The sequence below is a fragment of the Corvus kubaryi genome, unplaced genomic scaffold, assembly GCF_017639235.1.
Source record: "Corvus kubaryi isolate FWS band 111438036 unplaced genomic scaffold, C.kubaryi_AGA036_p1.0 132, whole genome shotgun sequence".
Lineage (NCBI taxonomy): Eukaryota > Metazoa > Chordata > Aves > Passeriformes > Corvidae > Corvus > Corvus kubaryi.
Genome location: NW_024580666.1, coordinates 11,517,295 through 11,542,899, shown reverse-complemented (window position 1 = coordinate 11,542,899; position 25,605 = coordinate 11,517,295). Strand labels below are relative to the sequence as shown.

Here is a 25,605-nt window from a genome sequence, read left to right as displayed (position 1 = left end):
AAAGAAGGCAAGTGTTATCCTGGGCTTCTTTAGGAGGAGTGTTGGCAGCAGGCTGAGGCAGGTGATCCTTCCTCTATTCAGCACTGCTGAGGCCACATCTGGACCTCTGGGTCCAGTTTTGGACTTGCCAGTATAAGAGAGAATCATACGGGGAACACATACTGGAGAGAATCCAATGAAGCACCACAAAGATAATGAAAGACTAGAGTATCTTTCCTATGAGTAAAAGATGAGAGAGTTGGGACTATAAATGTGGAGGAAAGAAGGCTCAGAGTGAGGATCTTATCAGTGTGTACGAGCAGCAGAAGAGAAGGTGGGGCCAGGCTCTTTCCAGTGGTGTCCAGTGACAGAAGCAATGGCCACAAACTGAAACACAGGAGGATCCCTGTGAATATCTGGAAACACTTTTTTACTGTGAAGGTCACAAAACACAGACACAGGTTGCTGAAAGAGGTTGTATCATCTCTATCCTTGGAGTTACTCAAAAGCTTCCTGATTGTGATCCTGAGCAACCAGCTGCAGGTGTCCGTCCAAAAGCAGGGCATCAGGACCAGGTGACCTCTGCAAGTCCCTTCCAGTCTCAAAGATTATGTGATTTTGTGATTGACATACACAAAACTATCAAATATTTAAAATTCTGTATTTAAAAGAAGGGCTATTTGAAATGCATAGGTAAACTTTACTATTATTATCAGATGCTAATATTTCATAAATAATTAATTTTTTATTCCCTGTCGGTGATCCTGCTCAGATTTGTCTACATTTTACTATACAGAATTCCATGTTTACCATATACAAGTCAACTTTAAAATATACATAACTATTTTTCATGCTAATAATAACAGTAACAACAATATTAACAGCATATTATAAGTATAATATGTTAATACAATGCCATATTTTTATATGTGAATATGTGTATTATACATATTCTGTATAATTTAACACTTGCAGGTTACTTCAGTCCTATTAGCCTGAGATTTTAATCTCTCTTTTAAAATGCTACAAGTATGAAAGTATTTTTATTTGTATTTCAGGTTTCTACAAGTGCTTCCAGCTTCTGTGGAGGATGAAAAGCTTTTGGTAGATGTCTTAAGATTTTTAAACAAATTGCTTAGAGAGCAGAAATCAAATCTGGAGTCAGACCATCTAAAGTGGATCTTGAAATCATTTCTTAAAAATGTAAGAACAGGGTTGTTGTATATACTTACATGATTTGATTGACCATGTAACTATACTTGCACACACATGTGCATACATGTAGAGCAGCATGAGAGTGTGCTTAGCTACATAGCTGCAAATGCATTAGCTGTGTAACATGCCAGATCATCCATTGTCTTACACAGGGTGTCCTATGTTAAATACAGTTTGCATGCACTTGCATTTTGCCATTTGCAAATACAATCTATGCATTTAGGGAAAAATGCTAGTAGACTTCATTTCAATTACTTACAGACTACAGGTATTTCAATTATATTGCTACCTGGGAATCCTATTAATTTTTTTAAGTATAGCCCATTCAATACATTAATATAAAACCTTAAAGTCATGTGATATGAAGTCTTTTAAGCAGCTGCAATGTACAAAATGGAACCCGAACTAATTTTGTTACTATGTGTTTTCTGGTTTTTTGTGATCTGTTTTTTATTTCAGGTTATTGCTGTATTACTTCGAGTTTTCTTTCATGCTTCAAAATACAGTCTACTTAATTCCAGGATATTTTAGAGGCCTTCCCAGTAGATTCTTTCATGGCATTTAGTAGATTCGAGATTCAAGTTATTGGTAATTATAGGGTTTTTTCACTGTGCCTTTTGCAGTTGCTTCTTAGTAAAGTAATCATGGAATTTCTGATGTATAATGTGTGTGATTTGCAAGTTTGGAGCAGAAAAATGGCTTTAATGAGGGTATTAAAATAGGATTTAAACAATGCATTATGTGACTGTATTTTTATTCTTTTCTTTCAGCAGCAAAAATCCCTTTTGGGCCTCCTGGTGCGAACAGAATCCCAAGTGCAAGATGAAATGGATGAAACACAGGCTGCTGTCAGGCAGCGACTGGATAGAGAACTCATTCGTCTTTTTAACATGTTGCTTGTTTGTTCCGTGTCAGTGACTGACAGGTACAGTGCAAATAGACCTGCCTGGGTGATTCTGACTGGGGATCATAACTCCTATTGCTGCTGAATTTTGGTCAGAGTTTGAATATCATTACATCATGACTCAATTGTTCTGAACCGTAAAAATTGAATATACACTCTTGAAATGGAAATCAACATTAGATATTCCTTTTCACAGTAAAATTAGGAAATTAACCAGGAAACTTAAAAGAGAATGTGCTAGTGGTCACTTAGCAAATGCATAATTAAATTGATTGCACTGAGAAGATGGGCTATTTCTTTTTCACTGCTGCAAATTTGCATGAACAAATGGTAACTTCATTGATTTTGTAGCATGTGTTTATAGCAAAGTAAAACATAGAAGTATTTGAAATATCCATAAATACTTACTTTCATTGAACTCCTTTTTTGGCCTGTTTGGGACAGCTACTTTTAGCATGAAGTTCTAACCTTTTTCTGTCAATTGAGCAAACACAGAAATTAATTTATATTATTTTTTCTTCAAGTTTCTCATAAAACCTTTCCCACACCAAATGTCTCTATCCAAATGTATTCTAAGAGCTAGTAAAATTGCAGATTAAGATAATATTTGATTATTTAGTATCACAATATAACTGTTTGTGAAAATATTTTCAAAATGTTACCTTTTTCATTATTCCCACCTGGTTATTTTCTAAAAATTTTGACAGTGGGAAAAGGGGCATATTATAGAAATCACTGCTAGTTATGTATTTCACACTCCTGTATATTTATCTACTTAATTCTAGATTTATTGTATTTTGCAGGAAATATTTTTAAACTTGTCTCTTGAACCAGAACAAACATAGGTGTAACAGGCCACGCATTTAAGAGTTGGACTTGATAATCCTTGTGGGTACCTTCCAAATTAGAATATTCTTGATCCTGCGTGATTCTGGAACTACTGAGCTTTACATCTCTTCTCATTGTGTCATCTGTTGTCCTCAGTCTCTTGCCCTTTATTTAACATGCTCCTTAATAATGAGTTATATCTCCTTTGCCTTTTTTTAGTTAAGCAACTTTGTTGTAATCAGATGCAATATTATGTTTTCAGAACCTGTGCAAAACTAGACATGTGAAATTTAATTTCATGTTACTCTTTGTATAACACAATATTAAGTAATTGAGATGCTGAGCCTCACAGACTAATGGTAAGACTGAGGCATTGGCCTTTGGCAAAATGGTTCTTTTAATTTCAACATCTTTATATTGATGGCTCATCTTTTTTGTTTTTTTACAATTAAACCAGAGAAGGCTTGGAACTTGCTGGTTCTTTCAGAACAGAGCTGGCTCTGAAGCTGCTTCAATGCTTAAGGCTAACAGATGCACCACATTTTTATGGACTTCCTTCACTGGAGAGAACATTACAAGGAATGGTTCATGTTACTGCACTTCCAGGCTGGAGTACCTATTCTGCTGCAGTTGAACCTGTCACAATTTGTAAGAAATATTTAACCGGTCTTCTTGAGGTAAGTAGCTTATGTTCTTGCTTAGCTTTTGGTTCGAATGCTTGTAAAGAACTGTGTAAATAATGACACTATGCTTTTTACAATGTGCTTTTAGTGAATGTCATCACTAGCAGTAGGTGTGGGAAAGATGCTTTTTCCTGCTAAGTGAATAGGAATGATACGGAGACTAGATTGAGTGATGTGTATCTGTAGTTGTGAAGACTGGTTGTATTGCATGTGCTTTCATCACTGGCTTAAGAAGTAATACAAAGTGACTGTAGTTTTAAGCAAGATAAAAAATACATGTGGTGTTTTTAATGACTGAAACTCTAAGAAGAAAAATGCAGGATAACTTCCCACAGGCAAAATCCACATATGAAAGGTGGTCTGGGAGAAAAGCAGCTTGTTAGGTAGGTTGTGAACTGAGAAAGCAGAAAAGAGGTAATTCAAGATGCTGCAGTTGTTGGAAAGACAAAATTTCATTCTTGTTTTCAGTGTTCTTATGTGTTTGCTAAGTCCGTGAACATGGTAGACAACTAGCTTTTGCTCCTAAAATTATATCTTTTGAAAACTCCAATTTTCTTAAAACTTGAAAGGAAAAGCATAGTTCTGACTCTCTGTTTGTTTAACACATATTCAGTAATGTACAGTTAGAAGTTTTTAGTTTCAAATGCCAATACATATAATGAAAAAAATATAGTGTTTTAGGGGTCTTAATTTGCCAAGATTTCTTGAGTAGAAAGAAATAAATTTTTTAGACCTATTTGATTAGGTGAGCTCTGTGACTTGAAGTCTAGACTAAAAATGGCACCAAGGTTATAGATATTGTCATGCAAAAGAAAGATAATTACTAGAAAATATAAATATTATGGCATGAAATCAACTTGTGATGCATAAGCTCTTGTTCAGAAGAATTAGGCAGTTTTACTTGGCCCAAATTTGAAAGTAAAGGTAGGTTTCTTTTGCAGAGGAATGGAGAAAGTGGGCTTAAAAAAAATTTCTGTAGACCGGGACACTGAAAGAAAGAACAACAGCAAAATCCAGAGGTTTAAATCACCATGTTTTGTGGAGAAAAGTAAATCTAGAAGTGTATCTTCTAAGATTATTATTTTTTAAAAAGTATTTTGGGGTGTGTTTTGTTGAAAGCAGCATGCCTTTTATTTTAGTATGCATGGTTAGACATTTGGTCAGACGGTTTATTTTATGTTATGATCCAGTGACCTTTATTTCTGTTTATTAGTATTTGATATAGAAAGCTGATAAATTTATTCAAATCACAATAAAATATCTAAATGACCCTTTCCCTTGAACACAGAATTTTGAAAAGAAATTTTATTTTTCATTCCAGACATAGCAAAAGAAACCCTGGGTACAATAAATGAACTTTCACATCCATGAAAAGAAACTTTCAGGCTTCTATTCAACTTAGAGATTACTATTAAGCTTGACTGTATTCTTCATTTGAATAAAAAAATAAAAACCACAGATGTTCAGAAGTTTAAATGTATAGGAAAGCATTACATGACCAAATGACTCAGAAGTAAGGAATTCTTACAATTCAGCTAGAAGTCTATCATCTTTTCATGAGTTTAAATTATGATTTAGTGTATAAGACAGTTTGTACTCTGTTTGTGTACTGTTTACAGTAAAGCTGTTAAGAACTTGTACCCCCACTCTTAGGTCATCTCATCGTTTTATGTTGAATGGGGGGGAAATGCCATGTCCTTCATGGGAAAAGGTGTTACAAAAAGCACAGTCCTTTGCTTGCTTCACTTATCTCACGAAATGATGGCTCAAGCCAAAGATACGGTGAGTGCATTACATTTGTCCTTATCTTGTCATTGGTGAGGGCTACATACAAAGAGATTTTAACTTCTGATGTTCAATGACAGTTTTCTGTCATGGTTTAGGAGTGATACTCTCCAATTGAGGAGTGCTGCTAAAACCACACCACTTCTTACTCCTCTTTCCCCTCCAATTGGAAGCACAAAAGGCAAAAAAAGTCCCCCTTTGATCTCATTTGGTCTATAATCTTAGATAATGTACAGGATAGAGTATGGTATACAAAAAAGCTGAAGAATCAGTTCTAGCCATATTGAAATTGTTTCGTAAATAATTCTGTGGATTTTGAAAGGCCTTCTTTCAGAATAAGTATCATTTTCTTTTTTATAAAAAAAGAAGAATCAGGATTTTATATAGGATGAATAAATTTAAGAATTTTTAACATCATTATTTCTTCAGCCTCACAAACAACAGGCTTTCTAACATATGTTTAAACATTCATGTGTGTAGGGTTTTCACAGTTGTGTGTATATATATACATATGAAAGAATATGTACATACACGGAAAAAGGATTTTCAGTTAAGAGGAGCTATCACTATGTACTAGCAAAATTCATATTATGCTTTGTATTCATGTACATCTTTGAGAGCTAGATTTCTGAAAGTTTATTAAAAATAGCCTTTATCCTGAAGCAGTTGAAGCAAATTCAACAATTAAGTATTGTCATTTTAGAGAATTAAAATCCAGTCTTACTTATATCTGTGACAGCCATAAATGGAAACCTTTCATTGTGATCACGCACGGGTATAACTAGAAATTGCAGTGTACCTGCTTCTCCAGATTCCAGGTGTCTCTTTCTTCAGTTCTCTACTCCTTTTTCAAGATATTAAGTACTGGAAAAGTTTATTAAAATTGGGAGGGGACAGAGTTTTAAGTACACTGCAGGGAGACAGCAGCCTCCAAAGACTTAGATCATAAATGCATGGATGAAGGAGTGGACTTGAATTATTATTTTAGTATCATTATTATAGAGTAATATGTATAGTACCATAATGATAAGTTTCATTTTCTTGTGTTTCTAAGTCATAATCTGTGTGTACAACAGTGTTACTGTTTAGACTGTACTAATAATTTTTAGTCTCAAAGTAATTGTAAAACCTGGCTGTTGTTTACAATTGTGTAAGTTAGTGTCAAATCCTTACAGAAAGAGAAATACAAAATTATCCTTCCTTCGTGCCATCAGTGTTAAACAAAAGTGGTTTAGTTGTAGTTGGTAGTTCACACTGTTAGTATGCTGGCATGGATTGAAAGATTTATAAAATAATTTCTTAATTTGTTTTCTGTTTTCTAATCAGGACTGGATATCTCTTTGGTCTTTGCCTTATGATAATAGTGAAGAACAAGTTCTGTCTCATCTAGGTCTGGCATGGCTGGTTCCTTTATGGGTAGATAGAGATCCTGAGGTTAGTTACTGTGACAGTAACTTCATATCGTATTGTGACCCTCAAGCATTTGAATATTTTTGATTCATTAATATATTTAACAGTAGAACTGCTGTTTCGAATTATTTAAAATGTTACTGACTATATCCTAAATAGCAGTAATAATACAGTAGGGAGAGTGTTTCCATGTAAACATCATCTGAGAAATCCTCCCTTACATCTTCTGTCTTCTATGCTTTCATTAGTCACTCACTATCATGACTCATAGGCAGTTTTCCTTGTCATTGCTGTAACGTAGCTGCAAAGCAGAAACACTTACATGAACTAAAAATTCAGAGCAAATGTATTTAATACCAATCTGTTAAATTATGTGAGTTTGCTAAATTGACTTATTTTCAAGTGGTAAAATATGAAGAATATAAAAGACTATCTTGCTTATTTTTGAATACTTAAAAATAATTTTATTTTCTCACTTAGTTGTCATTCTGAGTAGAGAGCAAGAGAAATACAGGAAAAGAGGTTGTTACTTTTTAAATTATTCCCTTAAGCTCCAGGTTCAGCTGATACAATTTAATAATTAAAAAAAAAAAGTATTGCTAATTACCGTAAGAAATACCACTTTCTGTTGTGCTTATATGTACTAGGTCAGGTTTACAGCACTTGGAATAGGATCAGCTCTTACATCTCTTGAAAAAGGATGTATTGCTTTAGCAGAAAGCTGCCAGAATATTTCAGGAGGCCTGTGGGGAACAGTGATCAACATCCTTCTGGATCAAGCTGAATGTAGCATGGTACGCAGGGAGGTATGTTTCTTGTGTCCTTCTGCTGTTCTAGATTGTCAAGTTCTTTTTCATGATGGAGAAAAAAAAATTATTTTTTATTCTATACATCTATTATCTGCTGCACAACACCTGCTGCTTTGTAAGTTAAACACTACCTGATTAATATAATTGTTTAGCTGCTTATTTAGGAATTGTGCAAGAAGGAACAAATACAGATTACTTGTTTAAAAACAGAAATTATATGAGGAATATACAAGTGAACACATAAAACCTCCTAAGGCTTACTCAGTTAGATAAGTAGGTTGCTAAAGCATAACTGGCCTGATTTTAATGGCTCTTTGTAACATTTATGAATGCTTTGGTACAAACTTACCACCTGATCTGCAGTATCTGTTCATTGCTGATATGAAGTACTTTGTCTAGGCACTGAGGTTTATTGGTGAGAACTGAAAGTCTGTACTATGGTAGAACAACACATAGACTTATATACTGATGTATTTAAACTCTGTACACTTTATTTGAAATTTTCTATCAGTTCTAGTTGTAAGGTTTTCCTTCTGTTACAATCAATAGGAAATAAAAACTCTGACACTCAGTGACTTGTTTTTTTCCCAGCTCTATTGCTTAACTAATTACATTTTCCAAAGTAATATTTAAATTTATATCTCTAAATGCTTTTGAGAATGTGTGCTTCATTATTTTAACTCCAAATTATTGTCTCTTAATTATAGTCTCTTAAGAGTCAAATTATTGACAAAGGATGGACAAAATATAAAAAAAGGAGTTTCAATCCATGCACAGACATGTGAAGTGTGTGTAATATAAATCAGAAAAACAAACATGCCTTGAATTTATAAAGGAAAGCATTTGAAACATGTCTTTATGTCCTACTGTGTTCCCCTCATTGTCCCAATTATTTTATAATAAAGAACCCCGAAACATGAGGTCATAAACAGTTATCTAGGTTTTTCTATTCAGTAATTTTTCCCCTAGTACTTCTTGTACTTGTAATGGATATTCTGTAGGATTGACTGTACTGGAACAGTGATGAAGGAATTTTATGAACAAATAAATTTGTTGCCTTGTGATTTCTATTCCATCTTTTCCTTGTCCTTTTTTCTTAACAGCCTGCTCTTGTGCCATGCTCTAATGACATCTCTTGTAAGTGAAGTTTGAGGGCTTTCAAGTTACATCCTTCTAAATTAATTTTTCCCAACATGAACACAAGAATTCTGTGTATTTCTGCATATGTCTAAAGCAGTGAAGTAATATGTAGACTGTACTATTCAGTGTGATGTGGTTTTTTGAACTGATGGCTGGATGGCAATACTGATGCTTTAATTTCTTTCAGGCTGCTTTTATTCTGCAAAATCTACTTGTGATTCCAATTCCTACAGAAGACTTGAAAGATTGTATTTGGCAAGTGAGTGACTATTCCATTTGATGACAAAAGTCATAATGTCACAGAGAGATGTCATTTGGTATGAAAACTTGTGTCAGCATACGTATAAAATATAAACTTAAAAAATTACATGTCTAAGGTTACGTTTTGGAAAGAGAAATAAATTAATAAAAAACAAACTTCTCTCAAACTTCCAGCAAGCTCAATAAAAGAACCAAATTTAGTTTGTATATATGCTGCATTTCATGAACGTAGTATCGGTGGGTTCCTAGGAAACTTGCGTACTTATATAGTATATCATGAATGTTTTAGGATAGAAATTGGTAATTTATTTTGCCCACACTTGGAATGTGGGTAAAATGTGATTTGAGGAGTATGAAGAAGAGGAAGTTCTGAGAATGTGATGTTTATAAAATGTTTTGAAAGGAAGAAGAAGCAGTTTGTCACTTAGGTCAATTTAAATGCTTGTTAAAGACAACCACTTGCTCAAAGCAGGGTGAACTAGACCGGGTTGCTCAGGGCTGTTTCCAGTTGGATTTTGAGTTTCTGCAAGAGTGGAGACTCCACAATCTGTCTGGGCAACTTGTTCTAATGTTTGACTACTCTCAGACAGAAAGCTTTTTCTTAGGTTTAAATAGAATTTCCTGTGTTTTAGTTTTTGCTCAACGCCTTTTCTTCTGTCACTGGATACCAGTGAGAAGAGCCTGTCTCCCTTTACCTTCTCTCATCAGATATTTATCAAACTGATAAAATCCCCTGGAGACTTTTCCAGTTCTGCCCTTGAGTCAGTCATCTCCTTTTACTCTCAGCAAGTCTAGTTCATTGCACATAAAGATGTTTGGATCTTAGCTTGCAATTCAAAAAATTTTTGTGATGTTGCTACCTGTTTTTAATGTCTGTCTCACTCCTTCCAGTGTGTGAGAGCCTATATGGGAACAGTGTATGTTAGTTCTTAAAGAAATTTGCAGATGCAACAATATCATTTTTAATTTGTTCCTTTCTGCGAAAGATCAAGTTAGTGCTGAAAGACATTCCAGCTGTTTTACTAGGATAAGTTATCTGATTCAGCTGCACCCAAAATCAATTATGCTATTTCTTGCAGAGTTGAATTTTACAGAATGTGATCACATATACAGAAAAGATAAGACAAAGGAATATGTGGAAACAATTTTACAAATCTGGCCCTTGTTTCAGTCTTACTGCTTCTAATTTATCAATATAAATAGTAATTGTTTAAATTCGTAATAGCAGGGGATTTACAAAAGGGCAGCCATTGTAAGTTGTCAATATAGACTCTATTAAAAGTTGCTTTTTAGTCTTTTTTTAAAAATTTCAATGACTGTGCTGAAGTGACAAAAATTGCATCCAGTTGCAGAATTCTGGATGAATTCCAGTGCAATTAAAAGAAGCTTTGAGTCAATGTGATTCTTATTAAGAACTGCAATTTAATGAAAGTTGCTCGTCACTTAATAAGTGTTCATGCTGAAAGATATTATCAAACAACACTTTATGGTAACTGGTAAATTAAAACTGTTCAAAATACAAGCAACAATTGAAACTGTAAGGTACCACCAGGATCAAGTTTTATATTTCAGAGTTACTTTTTTCCCTTGCACTGAGTAAGATGATTTGTCTGTTTCCTTTAATGCCAGGAAGAAAAGGAGGGCTATCAAGTGGATCTCGCTGAATAGTAGGAATACTGGGCCATAGCCAAAGTAGAGCATTATCATTTTATCCTCTAGGCAAATAGGACTGGAAAAGGAAATAGAAACAGAGTTTGTAGGCCAGTATCTTCATGAGAATGTCTCTAGTGTTACTGTTGTCTAGGTGATCTGCTTTATAAAATTTCATTTTGCTATGTCACTTAAAAAATTTCCTATACCACTCTTAAGTCATCAGTAAAGTCAACCTGTGTAAAGTATTCTGAGAGTGCAGCACACTGTGTTGTATAAAGATTGCTGAAGTCAGAGCACTCTGTGAATGTAATTGATGAGTAACTCTTTCAAGGCTCCCCTTGTGCAATAAAGTATCTGGCATGACTTTTGAAACTGGCAAAGACAAAACTGGGTAGTAAAATTTGCACTAAATTTATCAGTATTTCCTGAGTTCTCACTTGCCATAGTCTAAGTCTATTGCTGACAGTGTATGAGGAGAGATTTATAACTCATCATAAATAGTTCACTTGAAATCCTACATTCTGTGTCAAACTGTTCGTCATATCTGATTCTTCACTAGTTGGTGTAAAAGGCAAATAGTGAAAATAGTTTCTGGATTACAGAAACCCAAAACGAATGAGAGTAGCCATCTAAAATTTTGGTGATAACTTATCTTGTAATACAAAATAGTTTTACTGCTTCTACTAGATCTGGTTTTGGGTTTTGTTTTGTTTTGTTGGGAGATAAACTTGTAGTCAGTGTAAATGGAGGGGTTGGGGGAGAGTCTCTTGGGGATAAGTAGTGTTTTCAAATTACTTATTTTCAGTTGGTCCAACTCTGCTCTCTCCTGACTGCCAAAAAAGTTTCTAATTAGCTTGGAGAATTTTTCTTTCCATAATTTTAACTAGTTTATTTTTTAACTACTGCAAGATGCCCTCTAAAACTGCCTTTCTGAATGTAGTTGGTTTGAATTTTTCTGAGTTCTGCCTTCTTTGCACTTCTGATTTTATGGTCAGTCTAAACCAGATTATGTGTAGCTTAATAAAACTTTCTGGTTTTTTGTCTTAACATGGAAAACACTGTAGAAACATTTAACAAAGGCAGTCAACTGAAAATGTTTATTTGAAATATGACTAGAATCCATTATCTTAAGGTATAAACCCATTGCTCTAGGAAGTTTTCCCTGATTTAGTATTTTCCCAGTTTTTCCCTGTCAGTATTTATAAAGAAATAACTGAAAACCATATTTCAAAGGGAATTTTTTTTGTTTGTCTTGTTTTCTAAATAAATCTTTTCTCATAGAAGATTGACATAACTAGGTGTAGTATAATGACAGTATACTTTAGAGCAGGATGACTTTTTCAGGATATTTACTCTTACCTAAGTGTGCTGTTTTTCTAAGGAAAACTTTTTCATTACTTGATATCTGTAAGTAGAATTAAATGAGACATTAAAATTGTAAAGTGTACTGATACATTTATTGTCTTGAAGCCACTCATTTACAGCTTTTCATGAGTTTCTACTTAACTGTTAGCACACTTCTCAGGAGATAAATAGCTGATTTTGCTGAGCCAAGACAGCTTTTATAAAAGATTATGATTTAGCTCAATGTTAAAATTTGCATTTCATTTTTGGAATTTATTAGTTACAGCCTGTAAACCAGTGTACACACACATACACAGCATTAGCCTTAATTATTCTATGTAAAACATTTCTTTAAAGTAATGATGTTTGTGGATTTCATGTCTTCAGGGTCCTTGTGTACATGATGAAGAATCTGGCCTCTCTCACACAGGAATACCTGCACTTAAGGCCCTTTTGTATCACTGCCAGTTCTATGAACAGGTGAATCAGATGGTGAAACACTGTTACCTGGGATGTTACATGTTTGATTTGAATTCTTACAAGGAAGACAACCTCAACATAGAAAAAGGTGGTGTAACTGGTAAGTGATGTTGATGTAATCTTGTAGTATTTTAAACCTACTTAAATAACTTCTAATTTTGAGTCACTTACCTCCAATAATTCTTAATAAAAAGGAAACTAAAAATATATAAACCCTGCACTTAAATATGTTGTGGAGTCGAAATATTGCTGTGAGGATTTAAGTAAATAAGTTACTAGTTTAACTAGTTTGCATCTCCAAAAAGTTGAAAATGGAAAAGACATAATTGGTTCTGCAGTGCATTTTCTTGCAAAATATTGGCGGTAAAATACTTTTACTTATTTCCACTTTGTGACATCCAGTCAACTTTCATACAAGGAAAATTTGGGGAAAAGAAATATGTTGACTGCTTTTAAGACTCCTGTTTCTTGATGTGTTCAACTTCAAGGTCACATGAGTAGGAGTGGACTCTAATAATCTGAATTAAGCTGCATTCTAAGACATTCAGATATAATTTAATTCATAGACTGATGAAATGTAATACTCAGATTGGATTTATTTGTTTATTTTTAACCTGTATACCCTTGGGATATCTCAGATCTAACATTTATATTGACTAATCATTCACTGAACAATATTTCTAAGGCTCACTATATGATGCATTGTGGGAACACACGTTCTTGTCCAAATTATATGATGATCATAAGTTTAGAGAGCTAGGGGATTTTTCAGAGCTCAGTTAGTAAAAGCTTTCAAGGGACAGAAAATTAATGAGTTCTTTTTCTTTTTGTTCCTATTTGTGGGCCTAAGTTTCCATATTTTCATCTTTTAAGACTGTAGATTTAAATAGTTCTTTTTAAGTCGTCATGGGTGGACTAAACTTCAGACAAAGCTGTTTAGAGAAGCCCTCCCACTGAATCATGAGGTGGAGGAAGGACCCCCTGGCTCTCTTAGCTCCTCCTCAGAGTGGAGCCTGGGTGCAGCTGGATCCAATCCTAGACCCAGACTTTGTCAGTGGTTTAAATCTAAGGAATTATAGAGGTATGGTTGAACCTTTGACTTTATCCTGTAGGATTAAGGATGCCAAACCAGATATATTTATATAAGAATGAATGACTTGCTATGCTAAATGATGAGACAAAAAAATCTTAATCAGCATTATTTGCTACACAGTATAGAAGCTAAAACTACTAGTATAGTACAGTATAGTGTGCTCTATTAAAGCAGCTGTATTACAGCTAGCAAAAAGGAAGCAATTATTAAGTAGAGATTGATGTTACTCACCCATACCAATGACCCTGGGCACATCTCTTTTGCTCAGTCTGGAGGAGTGACCTTGAGGGGCATCCCCACCCAAGGGAGGAATCTCCACACGCACTTCAAGGGGTATTTTAGAAGAACCTGCTTTTTGAAAGTGGGACTGGACTTTGAGAGTTTAAAGTGATTGACTGTCAGTCATATGTCTCAGGCCAGCTGTGCCTTAGGATTTTTAGATAAATGTGGCAGATATGATAAAGTATCCTTCAACTCACTATCAGGATGTTTACCTTTTGGGCTTGACGAGTCAGGCAAGTTTTAACATAATTCAATACCAAAAGCAGCATGACACCCCCTCTCGGTTCACCACTTATAGTTTTGTAAAGTGAAGTATTGTTTGAGTTGTTCTCTGCATTGCAGGCAGAGCATCCTGCTAAAGTCTGCATTTGTTAAACCTGTTCCAGAGGCATGAACAGAAGAGGAATTTCCCCAGCTAAGTTACAACTTTATGACAGACCCAAGGAAAAGAAGCATTCTTGGTTCACTCACTGAGAGAAATACCTCAGCAGTATACAAAATCCAAGATATTTTACTGCTCCCATGGTCCTCTTATTTGTGCCTTTTGGTAGTTCTGTTAGCGATGCAATGTCTTATCTAAGAGTAACTCAAAATGTAGAATGATACAACTTTTGAGTGAGCAGTTGGGATAAGTTTTATCATCTCATTGCAAAGCAAAGCCAGAAAATACAGTATTTCAGGAATAAGAAACAAATTTTTTCTTTCTTTAGAAAGCGGAGAACAGGACCTAAACCCTGTTGGGTTTTTCCCTATGTAGTTTTCTCACATTTTTCAGGAATATAAAAAACTCATCTGCAAAGTTATGCTAAAAATAAAATAGTTCAGTTGAGTAATTAGTGAAGACACATATAGGACATCTACTTTTGTGGGCTTTGCACTTGCAGTCTGTGTAGTCTAGCTTTATTCTTTATTTTCTCTTCTAAATATATGAAAGTTTCTAAACTATTATTGACAGATTTGTGCTATAAAATTTTTGGCACTTTTTATTCTAAAACAGATTTACAAAGTAATTCTGCCTGTATTTTATTTATGAATATGGGTTCTCTTGAAACTACTTCTCTTAAAAAGTGAATTTGTTTGAAGACAAGGACATCTGTTCATTATGTGTGTTCTTTGAGACCCCAGTATCTTCAATACTTTTGTACTCTTGCATTTTAACTAAAACTAAATCTGAACTTTTTGAAATGACTAAAGGTTATGCAACTGCAGTTTGAGCGAAGTGTAGCTTTTTCTAGACTATGTTGCACTGAAAAACTTCTATTTCTGTTTATTCAGGGAATTTGATGGATAAGATTTCATAGGTGCACTGTGTGAAAACTTGTATTCTGAGATCTTCAGAAGGATAGCTGTGGTTGGCTACTTTTTCACTGAAACAATCCTTTAAAAAGCTTGTTATACTCTCTGCTGATCTTACAGTAATTTTGATTCTTATTTTTGTTTCCCTACAGATTTTGATGATTCTCTTAATCTTTGGAAGGCTCCACCGAGTCAGAGCAAATCTTCACATTCTCACTCAACATCTGAAACTATGGTAACTTGCAGAGTAATCTATTAATTTTAAATATAAAGTTGTTTGTAAACTGCTTTCAAGAAAATTAGCATTCTTAAAATTGTTTAAAAAACTCCAGCAAAACACAAAACCTGAAATTAGTCAGAAATTAGCTGTGAAACTAAGTTGAAATTCACTCCAATGTAGCTTTAATATGCTGAAAAACCCTTTCATGATTATTGACCTGAGCAAAAATAAATGAGATAGCTTGCCTTGACTAGCTCAGTGCATAAGGCAGTACTGAATTCTATAGCTTCCCACAGCAAGACATTTTCTCTAGAGATTACTCTTTAATTGGCTTTATTGACAAAATGCGGTCGTCTCCATTTCTGGTTGTCACTCCTGTTGCTTTTATCCAAATTGTCCTTTCACAGTGAACCTGTATTTACACAACACAGCTACAGAACTGGATCAATCAAAGCCACATAAATACATTGGGTATTCTGTGCGTGGACTATGAAAATGCTTTTGTAGAATTTAAAAGTGGCACAAGTGTTTGCAGGGCCCAAAAAGGACATGCAAAACAAAAAGCAGGTGGCTGATTGAAAAATTTGTTTCTGGCTGGGATGACTACTGCAATGAAAAGCTGTCCACATGTGCCATCTTTCAAGATGGCAAATGCAAAGGAGGAGAAATTGAAATACATTCTTTCAGTTCCAGGGTGGACTTGCAATATCAGTTCAGGCTGTGGAGGAAGCTTTTATAACATTCATTAGTTACCTGATAAAAATCATGTATTTTTCAAAGACTGCGGTATAGCTCCAATAAAACTCTGACATGTTGCACTGAAATCCATTTTTTTGGTTTAATATTCAAAATTTTTCATTTAAGAATGACCATCTAATCTATTACGGAAGCCAGAATTTCATTGCTCAGAAATTTCTTTTTTCTTAAATAGATGCATGTACTGATGTGACAAAGGCTGAGAAATTACAAGATCCTATATTTTTTTATTGATTAAAATTGCTATTCCCAGTTTTGCTGTGGAACATGGTAAAAATAAAAACAGAAAAACCAGTATTGAAATTTCATCTCAAAGTATTACACAAGTATAATTTCGTTACTCTTTTGATTCTCTCTTATAAATGTATTGCTGTCTAGTACTCATAATGTTATCTGGCATGTTTTTAATTATTGAGGAAAAAGTACAGTCTAATTGTAAGCTAAAATATGTAATTTTCACAAATTTTATTAATTAATTTGATGTTCGTTAATCTAAAACAACAATCCCCCTCAACCCCTTGGGGTTATTCTAAACACAAATATTCAAATTTGAAGATTAAAACCAAAATAAATGAAAGTGCATGTCAATCAGGAGGTATATGCAATCATATTTGCTGCTTTAAAAACATTTACATAAGAATCTCAGATTTTTTTAAAAGCAGTTGTTCCCAGATCGCTTTTCACTGAATAAACTGAGTACCATTTACTTAGAAGAATGAAAGTTGAACAAATTTCATCTTGTTTTTTTCATGTTACTTGAAGGGAAAATTAAATTCCAGCAATTCTTATCAGGGATGGGTGTCTAATGTACTTAAAATTGTGCTTGAGTTTTTATGAATAATTTTAGAGTTCATTACATTAAATTTCTTCAGCTTCAGTAGCTTAAAAAAAAAGAAAAAAAGGAAAAATAATTTGGAGTCAACTACATCAAGTTAATGTATTATATTTATATATATACAGTAGCATCATAGTTTAACATAAAGACTTAGCTCTACTATTCCATTCAACAGATAGACAACTAATTATTAAAAGTGGAAAGCACAGTGTAGTACTAAGATACACTAATTTATGTCAGTCTTCCACATATTGTAGACTTCATACTTACTAAGCTTATGCTCTTACAGCTAACCATGTGAGTTTTATAGAAGTTTGTGTTTTGTTTTGTTTTCCTTCTTTCCCTGACACAAACTCACACTAAGACTTTGATTGTCATTTCTGGAAGTTAATTTCCATTTATCCTTCATGGACATTTTTAGCAACTGTAAAGTTTTGGGTTTTTTAAATTAACTCAGTTTCTTACCTTTAAAAAAATGCCAGTGCTGACATGACAGATTGAAAATTTCCAAGCTGCAAGAGGTAGAGTTCTAATGTTCCAATGCCACTATTATTAGGAGAAAAAAGATGGAGGAGCGTAACTTTAATGGAGTCTGATTGCAAACTGTATTTCAGAGCGCGGTTACCTGAAGTGTCTTATCTAGTGAAGTTAGGAAATACTTCTGAAAATTCAAACTTGTCCTGAAACCAGCCATTTGTAATTTATTCCTATATAACTTCAAGTTTTTGGGTTACAGTTCAACCCAATTACTGTTTTCATGTATGAGTAAAGAAATACAGTTATGAAGTCTTTACAAAAAGTTTTTAGAAGTTTGTTGCTAAATGTTGGATGTTGATGGTGCCAGGAAGATATTGTTATTCCAAGCCCACGAGATGGCGTGCTTTCCCCATCACATATGGAAAGGAACCTGCAGGTCTTATTGAAGGGAGAAATGTGTTTTAGGTGCATTGCACAGATTGGATGAAAACACCCACAAATACCTGAGAATGGGCAATCAAGCCAAGTAGAATTGTTTCTATTGAAAACTATTCTCTGATATTTTAATAACATTTAAAAAAAAAAAAAAAGGTTGATCTAGGTATGTCCATATCTATTCCTACTCCTAACATGCTATTAGTTTTCCCTGCTTTCCAGTTTCATGTAACCAGTACTTTATTTGAGATGTCTGCTATCATGAGCTGATTTCACATAGGGTCATATGACCTTAACTGAAAGTTGCAACTAAATTACTTTTTGGCTTCATCTTTTTTTCTCCATCCCCAATTATTTTCCCCAAATTTGCAGAAAGAAAAATTGAGAAAATTACAAAGAGTGTCAGAAATTTTACAGAGACCATAAGTAAAATTTTGCTCATTTTATGCAGTAAAGAATAGTTATGCGGGGATTAAATCAATGATTCAATGTAATAGAAAAAGACAGCAGAACTGGATTGTCTGTTCTGTGTTAACTCGTGTGGACTGTATTTTGTGTCTTTAAGATCCCAGTGGATTACAGATTTTTGTCAAATTCATCTTTATTTTTCTGTGAACTGGAATGTGGATACTGCAAAAAGGCTAGTTCTGACATGATTAATAATCTTGGTCTTTTCTAGAATAACTAGTTTAAACGTTAACTCAGGTTATCATTAGAGAAGACAAATCCTTACTCTTGTTTTAACCAACATGTTTGGTTTGTGTTTAGTACGTATGACAAGAGATCACCAATCTGCGTGGAGATACCAACTTGCTTGACACTGCAAGGCTGTGTCCAGGACATCTTAGCAAAATGAGCAGTTATTAAAAAACTTGAGCTAAAAATTATTTGGGCTAAAGATCTACAGACAGTTCCCAGACAGCTTTAAGTCATGGCCATTCTTTCCTATGAAATCTTCTTGCTATTTTTTATGAAATGTGTGCTTTATTTTCTGGAACCGTGGTTACCAGAGTGTTATACAGTTAAGTGATTTAAACCTTTGAAAAGAGAACTGAATAGAATTAATCACTGCAAGCCTATTAAAGCAATGCCACAGGGATTTTTGTACTAGAGGTTAAGAAAAGAGCTTTTATTCCTATCTGGTAGATAAATGGCAAAACCCTCACATTTCTTCTGTTTCCACTCTGACAATTTTTGTATTCTTTTGAATTAGTTCTAATCTGCAGTTGTCATCTCCTCTCCACACACAGAGAACCTTTTCCCCTGTTATACCCCCTTCTAAAGTTTCACTGTTAAGCAAAACAATGCTTCATTGCTCCCAGGACCAATATGGTGGCAGTAGTAAATATCCTTTACTAAAGACTTGTGTCCAGTGTCCCAGACTTCCAGTTCATCCTTATCAAAGGTGATTTATAAAAGTGGTAATATCTTTTTTTTTTCCTGGAAGGCAGAACAGTGTGGAAACAACTTCATTGTGTTACTGTATGTTTTCTGTTATGATAGCAGAAAATTTATGGCTTTAATCTATTTCCCACTGTGAAGCAATTATCAATAATGATATTTTTCTAACTAGATAAAGCTTTTGCATTTTTTTAAATTTTTTTTTAACATAACTGAGAACTTCTTTTTATTTTCTTGCCCAAAGTGTTTAGAGAGTTGTAGGATAGAGAAAGAACAGTTGTATGGAGTAGCTGATACTGTTTACTAATATGTGAAAGGTTGTATAATTCATAATAATATCTGTAAGATGAATCTCAGTATAGTTAAAGTCTTTTTCTGGTTTTACTTGTTTCAGAAGAACCATATGGACTGTTAGAAGTTACATTTTGGGTTTGCACTGTTTAGGGAAAAGAGTTATGGTTTTTGTCACCTATTAGAATGCTTGGAATTGAAGTATAGTGCTGAATAAATGCAGAATTTGCCATGTGTCAAGATAGATTGGTTTGATATAAATAATGGATTTTAATAATTATTTAAATTAGCAAGCATAAACTTTAAATAGCTTATTTTAATTGGAAAATATGCTTTTTATTTGTGAAATCAAAATAGAATTTGAATTTCAGTCACTCAGTACAGTTTGGTACTGCATTTGGCTAATAAGAAAATTATTTAGCCAAGCATCATCCTAGTGTTTAGGTGATCCAAGCTCTGTGTGAATTCTGGGTTTTGGACACACCCCCAAATCTTACAGTAGCTTGTTTTATGTGTTACAGTAACCCTCTGACTTTTCTTGAGGAACAACTGAGCAGGCTTGACAAGAAAGACTCAAGACTGTAGGATGAACAACAGTGGGAGACCAGAGGGAAATGGGGGAGAAAAGGAAGTTACAACATGGAGGTTGCAAGGATACAATAGCTAGGAAGAGAGTGATATGTGATTTCCTTCCCTGCACCCGTTTTGTCTGTTAAGTCACTTTTAACCATTTCCTTGGGTAAAAATATATTCCAGATGTTATTCTAATAAACCTTTAAAAAAACCCCAAACCTTTGAAACATTTCAGTCTTCCTTAGAAAGCTCACTGTGAGGAAAATTCTAATAACACCCTTCTTCAGGTTGTAACTGTGTAGGGATTTCTTTGGATTCCCCCACTTCCTGTATTCTTTGCTCCATATAGTGACACTCTTGAAGAAAATTGTCTGATGTGAATTGTCCATAGAGAAAATAAAAACCAGAAGTGAAAGAGTGACTTGACATGATAGATACTTGTCCTATGCTCTGAAACAGGTTACAGGTCTTGTTTCACAAAAAACACATAATTTAGCTGGACACTTTGGGTCTTCTGATCTCAGGCTTGTGGTTGTAAACACAGTAGCAAGAGCATTAAGAACTTTTGAAAACACACAAAATTCATAATGTAAATAATGCAAAATTGGTAGGAGGAGCATGGTATGGTGTCAGTACAGTTATCTACTGTCATTTAAACATCTCATATCTTCACTATGTAATGAATATATATAGGGATCACAGGATTAAGGTTAAGAAAAGTACCCAGAGTCAGAAAGACTCAGGGACGTCAACTTTGACTGATCACAAATGTAAGTGTGATATTTTTATCTGAGTGTGTTCTGGTACAAAGGGACAAGTGTTCATGTTCTCAGTAGAGCAAATAATCCATGAAAAATTTGAGTTTAAATGCTTCAGTAATGTCTTTCTATCTTTATCCAAATGTAGGTTGAGTCAATTATATGGATGAAAAAGAAGGATGAAGAGAAGGAATTTCCAGTAACATGGGCATTGATCAGTTTTTAACTGAAGTGTTTCAGACTGTTCATATTGCCCATATTTTAACAGTTTCAATTATTGGATGTTTATCATATATACACACACATAGTGGACTAGGACAAAATTTAATCAAATTGATTTTGAACAGTAATATTTACATCGTATTTGGTTTTGTTGGTTATGATGGGTTGTTCCCCCTTCCCAAGCAGAATATAAATAGAAGACTAGTTTGTAAAAGCTGGAATCAACTAGTTTCCTTTTTATGACTTTCTAGATTCTGTCTGCATCACCATCACTGGGGAGTGTTACTGAGCTTCAGGCAACAGTTCCAAGTTCAGCCAGTTTTATTCCTGAAACTGTAGTTGATCGGCTTACAGCACAAGGCAAGTCAAGCTTGAGTTGTGTACCTAATGCTAAATACAGTGTATTCACCTGCCCATATTTCAGTATTTGTTCATGCTGTACATTGTACAACTTGCATGTTGCTGGAGCAGCTGATGCTTCTAGTGGTTGTTTTAGAAGACAAACATTAAACACTTTCTTTCATATTAAATTTGACAGAAGCAAGTGAAAATGGTACTGCTTGAAATGTAACTCAAGACTTAGGTTCTCTTCCTGGCATCTAGTCACGTTTTCAACACATCAATCATGGTGTAGCTGTCATATGCATACGTGCCCACAGGAGTGTGCATGCACACACATACACAAAGATGTATATATAATTCTCTTTATATGTAGATAGATAAAAACTAATATAATGTAAAAAATATATTTATAATCATGTATGTAGTGAGAGCTATGTGCCAATAAAAATATTATTCTTTTAAAGAAAGGACTGGGAATTTGCATCTTTCCAAATTTGCTACTTATCTTTACTTAATGCCTCGTATTTCCTGTATCTGATTTCTTCTTTTTTTTGCATTCATTCCTGAGTATACAGTTTAAATATAGAGAGGACTTGGATGTTTTATGAAAAATAGAAATAAATTTGTTTTATGTAACTGCTGTAATTTAATATTTTGGTTGTTTTGGTTGCTTTTTTTTTATTCAACACACTCTAGGTCAAAGTGATACAACCATAACAGAATCTCCAAGTGAACATGATTCTCCCATGTCTGCTGCTCTGTCTAAACAGCGTGCTGTAGTCACACCTGCCCTTTTGTCCGCTGTTTGCAGCCTTCTGCACAATCTGCTGGTTGTCATGCCAAAAGATACTGGAATTGCTCTTCAACAAACACATTTGCTAACAACTCTCAGCAGGTATGAGATCAATAACTGTTGAACTACAAACAAGGTATAGTGATAGAGGTTTAAAAAATCTTTGCATGAGATCTACCCATGTTTCTTGCTAAAACTGTTAAACATATTGATCACTTCTTGCTCCTGAAGTGTTCAAAACTGCTTTTTAAAAAAAAAAATACAATCAGCTAAAGAAAAGAATCAGAATGATTTCTTTTTTTTTCACAGAATAGGTAGTCAGTGATTCCATTTGTGGTCTATGTCTTATACAGGACTACTGTGTTCTTCTCGTGATGTTTGAGGTTCTTGTCAAGTATTTCGAATTACAGATCATTTCAGCTCATTTTATGATTTTCTTCTTTGAATTGTATGAAATATTTTGAAGATGAGCCAAGGATTCTCACACTAAAAGAGAGTAAATAGAACTTGCCAAATTTGGCTGATAGATCCTAGTGTTTTACTTCTTCTTAAAAGGAGGAACCGCTTCAAAGAAGTCTTCAGATTTTATTCCATGTTTCCACTTCCATTATAGCAAATTCTTTTGTCTGTAAAACGTGTTTGGGAGTCCTGAAGTGCAGCATGAAAAACTAGTTCATTTTTTGGTAAAAGTTTTCAAGAGCATTTGTAGTTGCTCTACATGCTCCAGTTAATGGAAAAAATGAAACACAGACAAACAAAAACCCCCAACGACCCTCATGTGAATGCAGCTTATATGATCATAGAGCTGTTTCTTCTTCTAGAGGAAAGAAAATAAGAAATCAAATAGGAAAAATTTATTTTTTCCAGTACAGTAACAGCTATTGGAATTTATATTAGTCTAGCTATTTTGAAGCAACTTACTGCTACTATAGTTGCCATAGACTTTCTTAAAATAGTGGGGTTTACCAGTAATTGTGTCTTACTTTATTTTTACTCTGTTTATGTATATTTTTCTCTTTTCTGAAATGTTAAGTTAATAGAACATTTAATTATTTAACTGTATTTCTAACCAATTTATTTTGTTTTAGTCTTGTAAGTGCTAATCTGATTGAAAGATATATCTTGGAACTGAAGGCTCCATTGGGTCATCGATGTCATACAGAACATGTAAAAGCTCAGGTTAGAGAAGCATTTGTTACTTTCTAATTTTTTGAAGTTATGAATTTAATTATGTTAGCCTAATTTATGATCATTAACATAGTCCAGACAAACTGCTATAGGCATTCATGTGAATCTTTGTGCTTTTGACAAAGCTTAAGTGAAAATAAACCATTTTATTCAATGTAGAAAAATTAATTTCTGTGTTAGAACTATAATTAGGATGACCAAACTGAAAATTAATTGTCTTTAGAAAGTAAAAGTTAAGTTTAGCCATTGAAGAAATTCTGTAGTAGAGTTTTTTTGTTTGTTACTGAAGTATGAGCGGATACTGCAACACGATGTATCAGACAATGAGGCCCGTGGAAAAGAAATATATATGGACAGATTATTGGTAGATGTTTCAGAGATGTTTATTTCTCCAGCCGCATGGCCGGAGCTCTGCCAAGGAACTGCTCAATCACGGGACCAAGGGTCCTTCTGCCCGCGCAGGGAACACAAACCAACCAATGGGAACGAGGCTGAGCAGGGGCAGGGAAGCCCCGTGTCTGTGCCCTCAGGGCCCCTCTCCCAGGGCTACACGGCGGGGGAGGGACCCCAACATGAGCCAGATACAGTTACTGACACATTGGATATTTATTGTCTATAACAAACCTAGCTGCTTTGCCTTGTCTGTGATCCTGCAGACACTTACATAGTTCTCCACTAATTTTGATGTATGCAAACTATATAGGGTTACTGCTGATAGAACTACCTTTTAATCAAATTTATCTCTGTATATACAATATGTAGAACTTACTGTTTCATGACATAGCACCATTTCATAGCTTCTGCTGCTCTGCATTCAAATTTATCTTGAAGAAAATTACTCCTCTAATTAAAGAAATGTGTTTCTACAGAAAACTTACGAGAGTAAATAAATATGTCAGTTTCTGTTTCTAGGAAGACAGATGTATTCCTCAGTATTAATGACCATTCTTATGTTTTTCTTTGTGAGCTTCCAATGAGTATGCTGCTGTACATGTAGCAAGAGTCGTGACCTTTGCACAAGGAGCTTTTGCTTTGTTATGAGAAAATTGATTGCACGCATATGTTTCCAGACTAAGGTTTCTGTTTCATCTTCTACAGTAAAAATTAAGAGAAACATTTTTAATTTTATGCCCTATTATTTATTTTAAGTGCTGTATATTAATTCAAGATGTTATGAATCGGTTGATGTAATGTGAGTAAATTTAAAATAATGTGGAAGGTGTAAATATATGGCTTTATTTGATATCTTTCTACAAATATTTAACAGGTCTTGTTACTACTTCAGTACGTGTCATCTGTGTCCAGGCTTCTAAAATCATGTTTATTGGTGGACTCTCATCTTGTAAGCCAGGATGAACTGTTGAAACCTCTCTTGGGGAATACCTTCAAGATTCTCACCGTACGCCCCAAAGATGGGTTAGGTAATGATGTACTTTCCTTTATAACCAGACAGAGGCAGGTCTTCATTTACCTACCACCTTCACGTAAATGGACAGGTGTGGTCAGGCTCAGCTTTCCAGGTTTGTGCACAAACAGTTTGATTTTTTTCTGTGTTATCTTTGCAGATACCGAGTTAACGTCTGTACTTCATGAAACATGGGTAGACTTCTTCAGCTTTCTAGCTACATTACTGTGGAAAAGTGGCCAGATATCTTTTCCATCTGTGACAGCAGCCCTTGCAAATCACTGTACAGCAATAATTGGTAATGACTATTCCTGGATGTTTTTTTTCCTAGCAACTAATCAACAAATAGAAAAGAGAGTCATTCCTGTTTAGATGATATTAAGTAATTACTAATGAGATATCCACAATGAAAACCAAATGTGTGCAGAGCTTGACTGACTTGTTTTGTTTTCTTCACATGTATGGATTAGTGATTTTAGTTGTAAACCTTAACCAAATGTAGCATTTGTGAAATGATCCATTAGCACTTCAATTTTTTCCCTTCTGTTTTTTTAAATACCTTGCATAAAGGAAAGCAAAGTTTTGAGGGGAGATAAGAGACATAAGAATTCAAGATTATTATACAGGGGTTTGTTTGTTTCTTTATATTTTAATTATTCTTATGTTAGTTACTTGCATAGCTAGGCAAGATTCTGTGAAGTGCTTCAATACTGGAGTATGAGCATAGTCCAGACAAGCTTGTGCATG

The 25,605-nt window shown here is 34.3% G+C and overlaps 1 protein-coding gene across 5 annotated transcripts in view; it reads left to right on the top strand.

Moving 5' to 3' along the window:
• The window catches only part of RTTN (rotatin), a 79,543-nt gene that overhangs the window by 32,850 nt on the left and 21,088 nt on the right, over positions 1–25,605 (top strand). For 4 of the 5 annotated variants that reach the window (XM_042032455.1, XM_042032436.1, XM_042032470.1 and 1 more), the window contains 14 exons: positions 1,038–1,182; positions 1,965–2,119; positions 3,384–3,603; positions 5,263–5,391; positions 6,721–6,828; positions 7,452–7,610; positions 8,941–9,012; positions 12,399–12,591; positions 15,315–15,397; positions 21,382–21,490; positions 22,169–22,367; positions 23,354–23,444; positions 24,721–24,874; positions 25,019–25,156. In XM_042032455.1, the coding sequence (XP_041888389.1) occupies positions 1,038–1,182; positions 1,965–2,119; positions 3,384–3,603; positions 5,263–5,391; positions 6,721–6,828; positions 7,452–7,610; positions 8,941–9,012; positions 12,399–12,591; positions 15,315–15,397; positions 21,382–21,490; positions 22,169–22,367; positions 23,354–23,444; positions 24,721–24,874; positions 25,019–25,156 (1,955 nt within the window). The remainder of the gene's footprint in view (positions 1–1,037; positions 1,183–1,964; positions 2,120–3,383; positions 3,604–5,262; positions 5,392–6,720; positions 6,829–7,451; positions 7,611–8,940; positions 9,013–12,398; positions 12,592–15,314; positions 15,398–21,381; positions 21,491–22,168; positions 22,368–23,353; positions 23,445–24,720; positions 24,875–25,018; positions 25,157–25,605) is intronic. The other variant, XM_042032447.1, reaches the window with a different exon arrangement.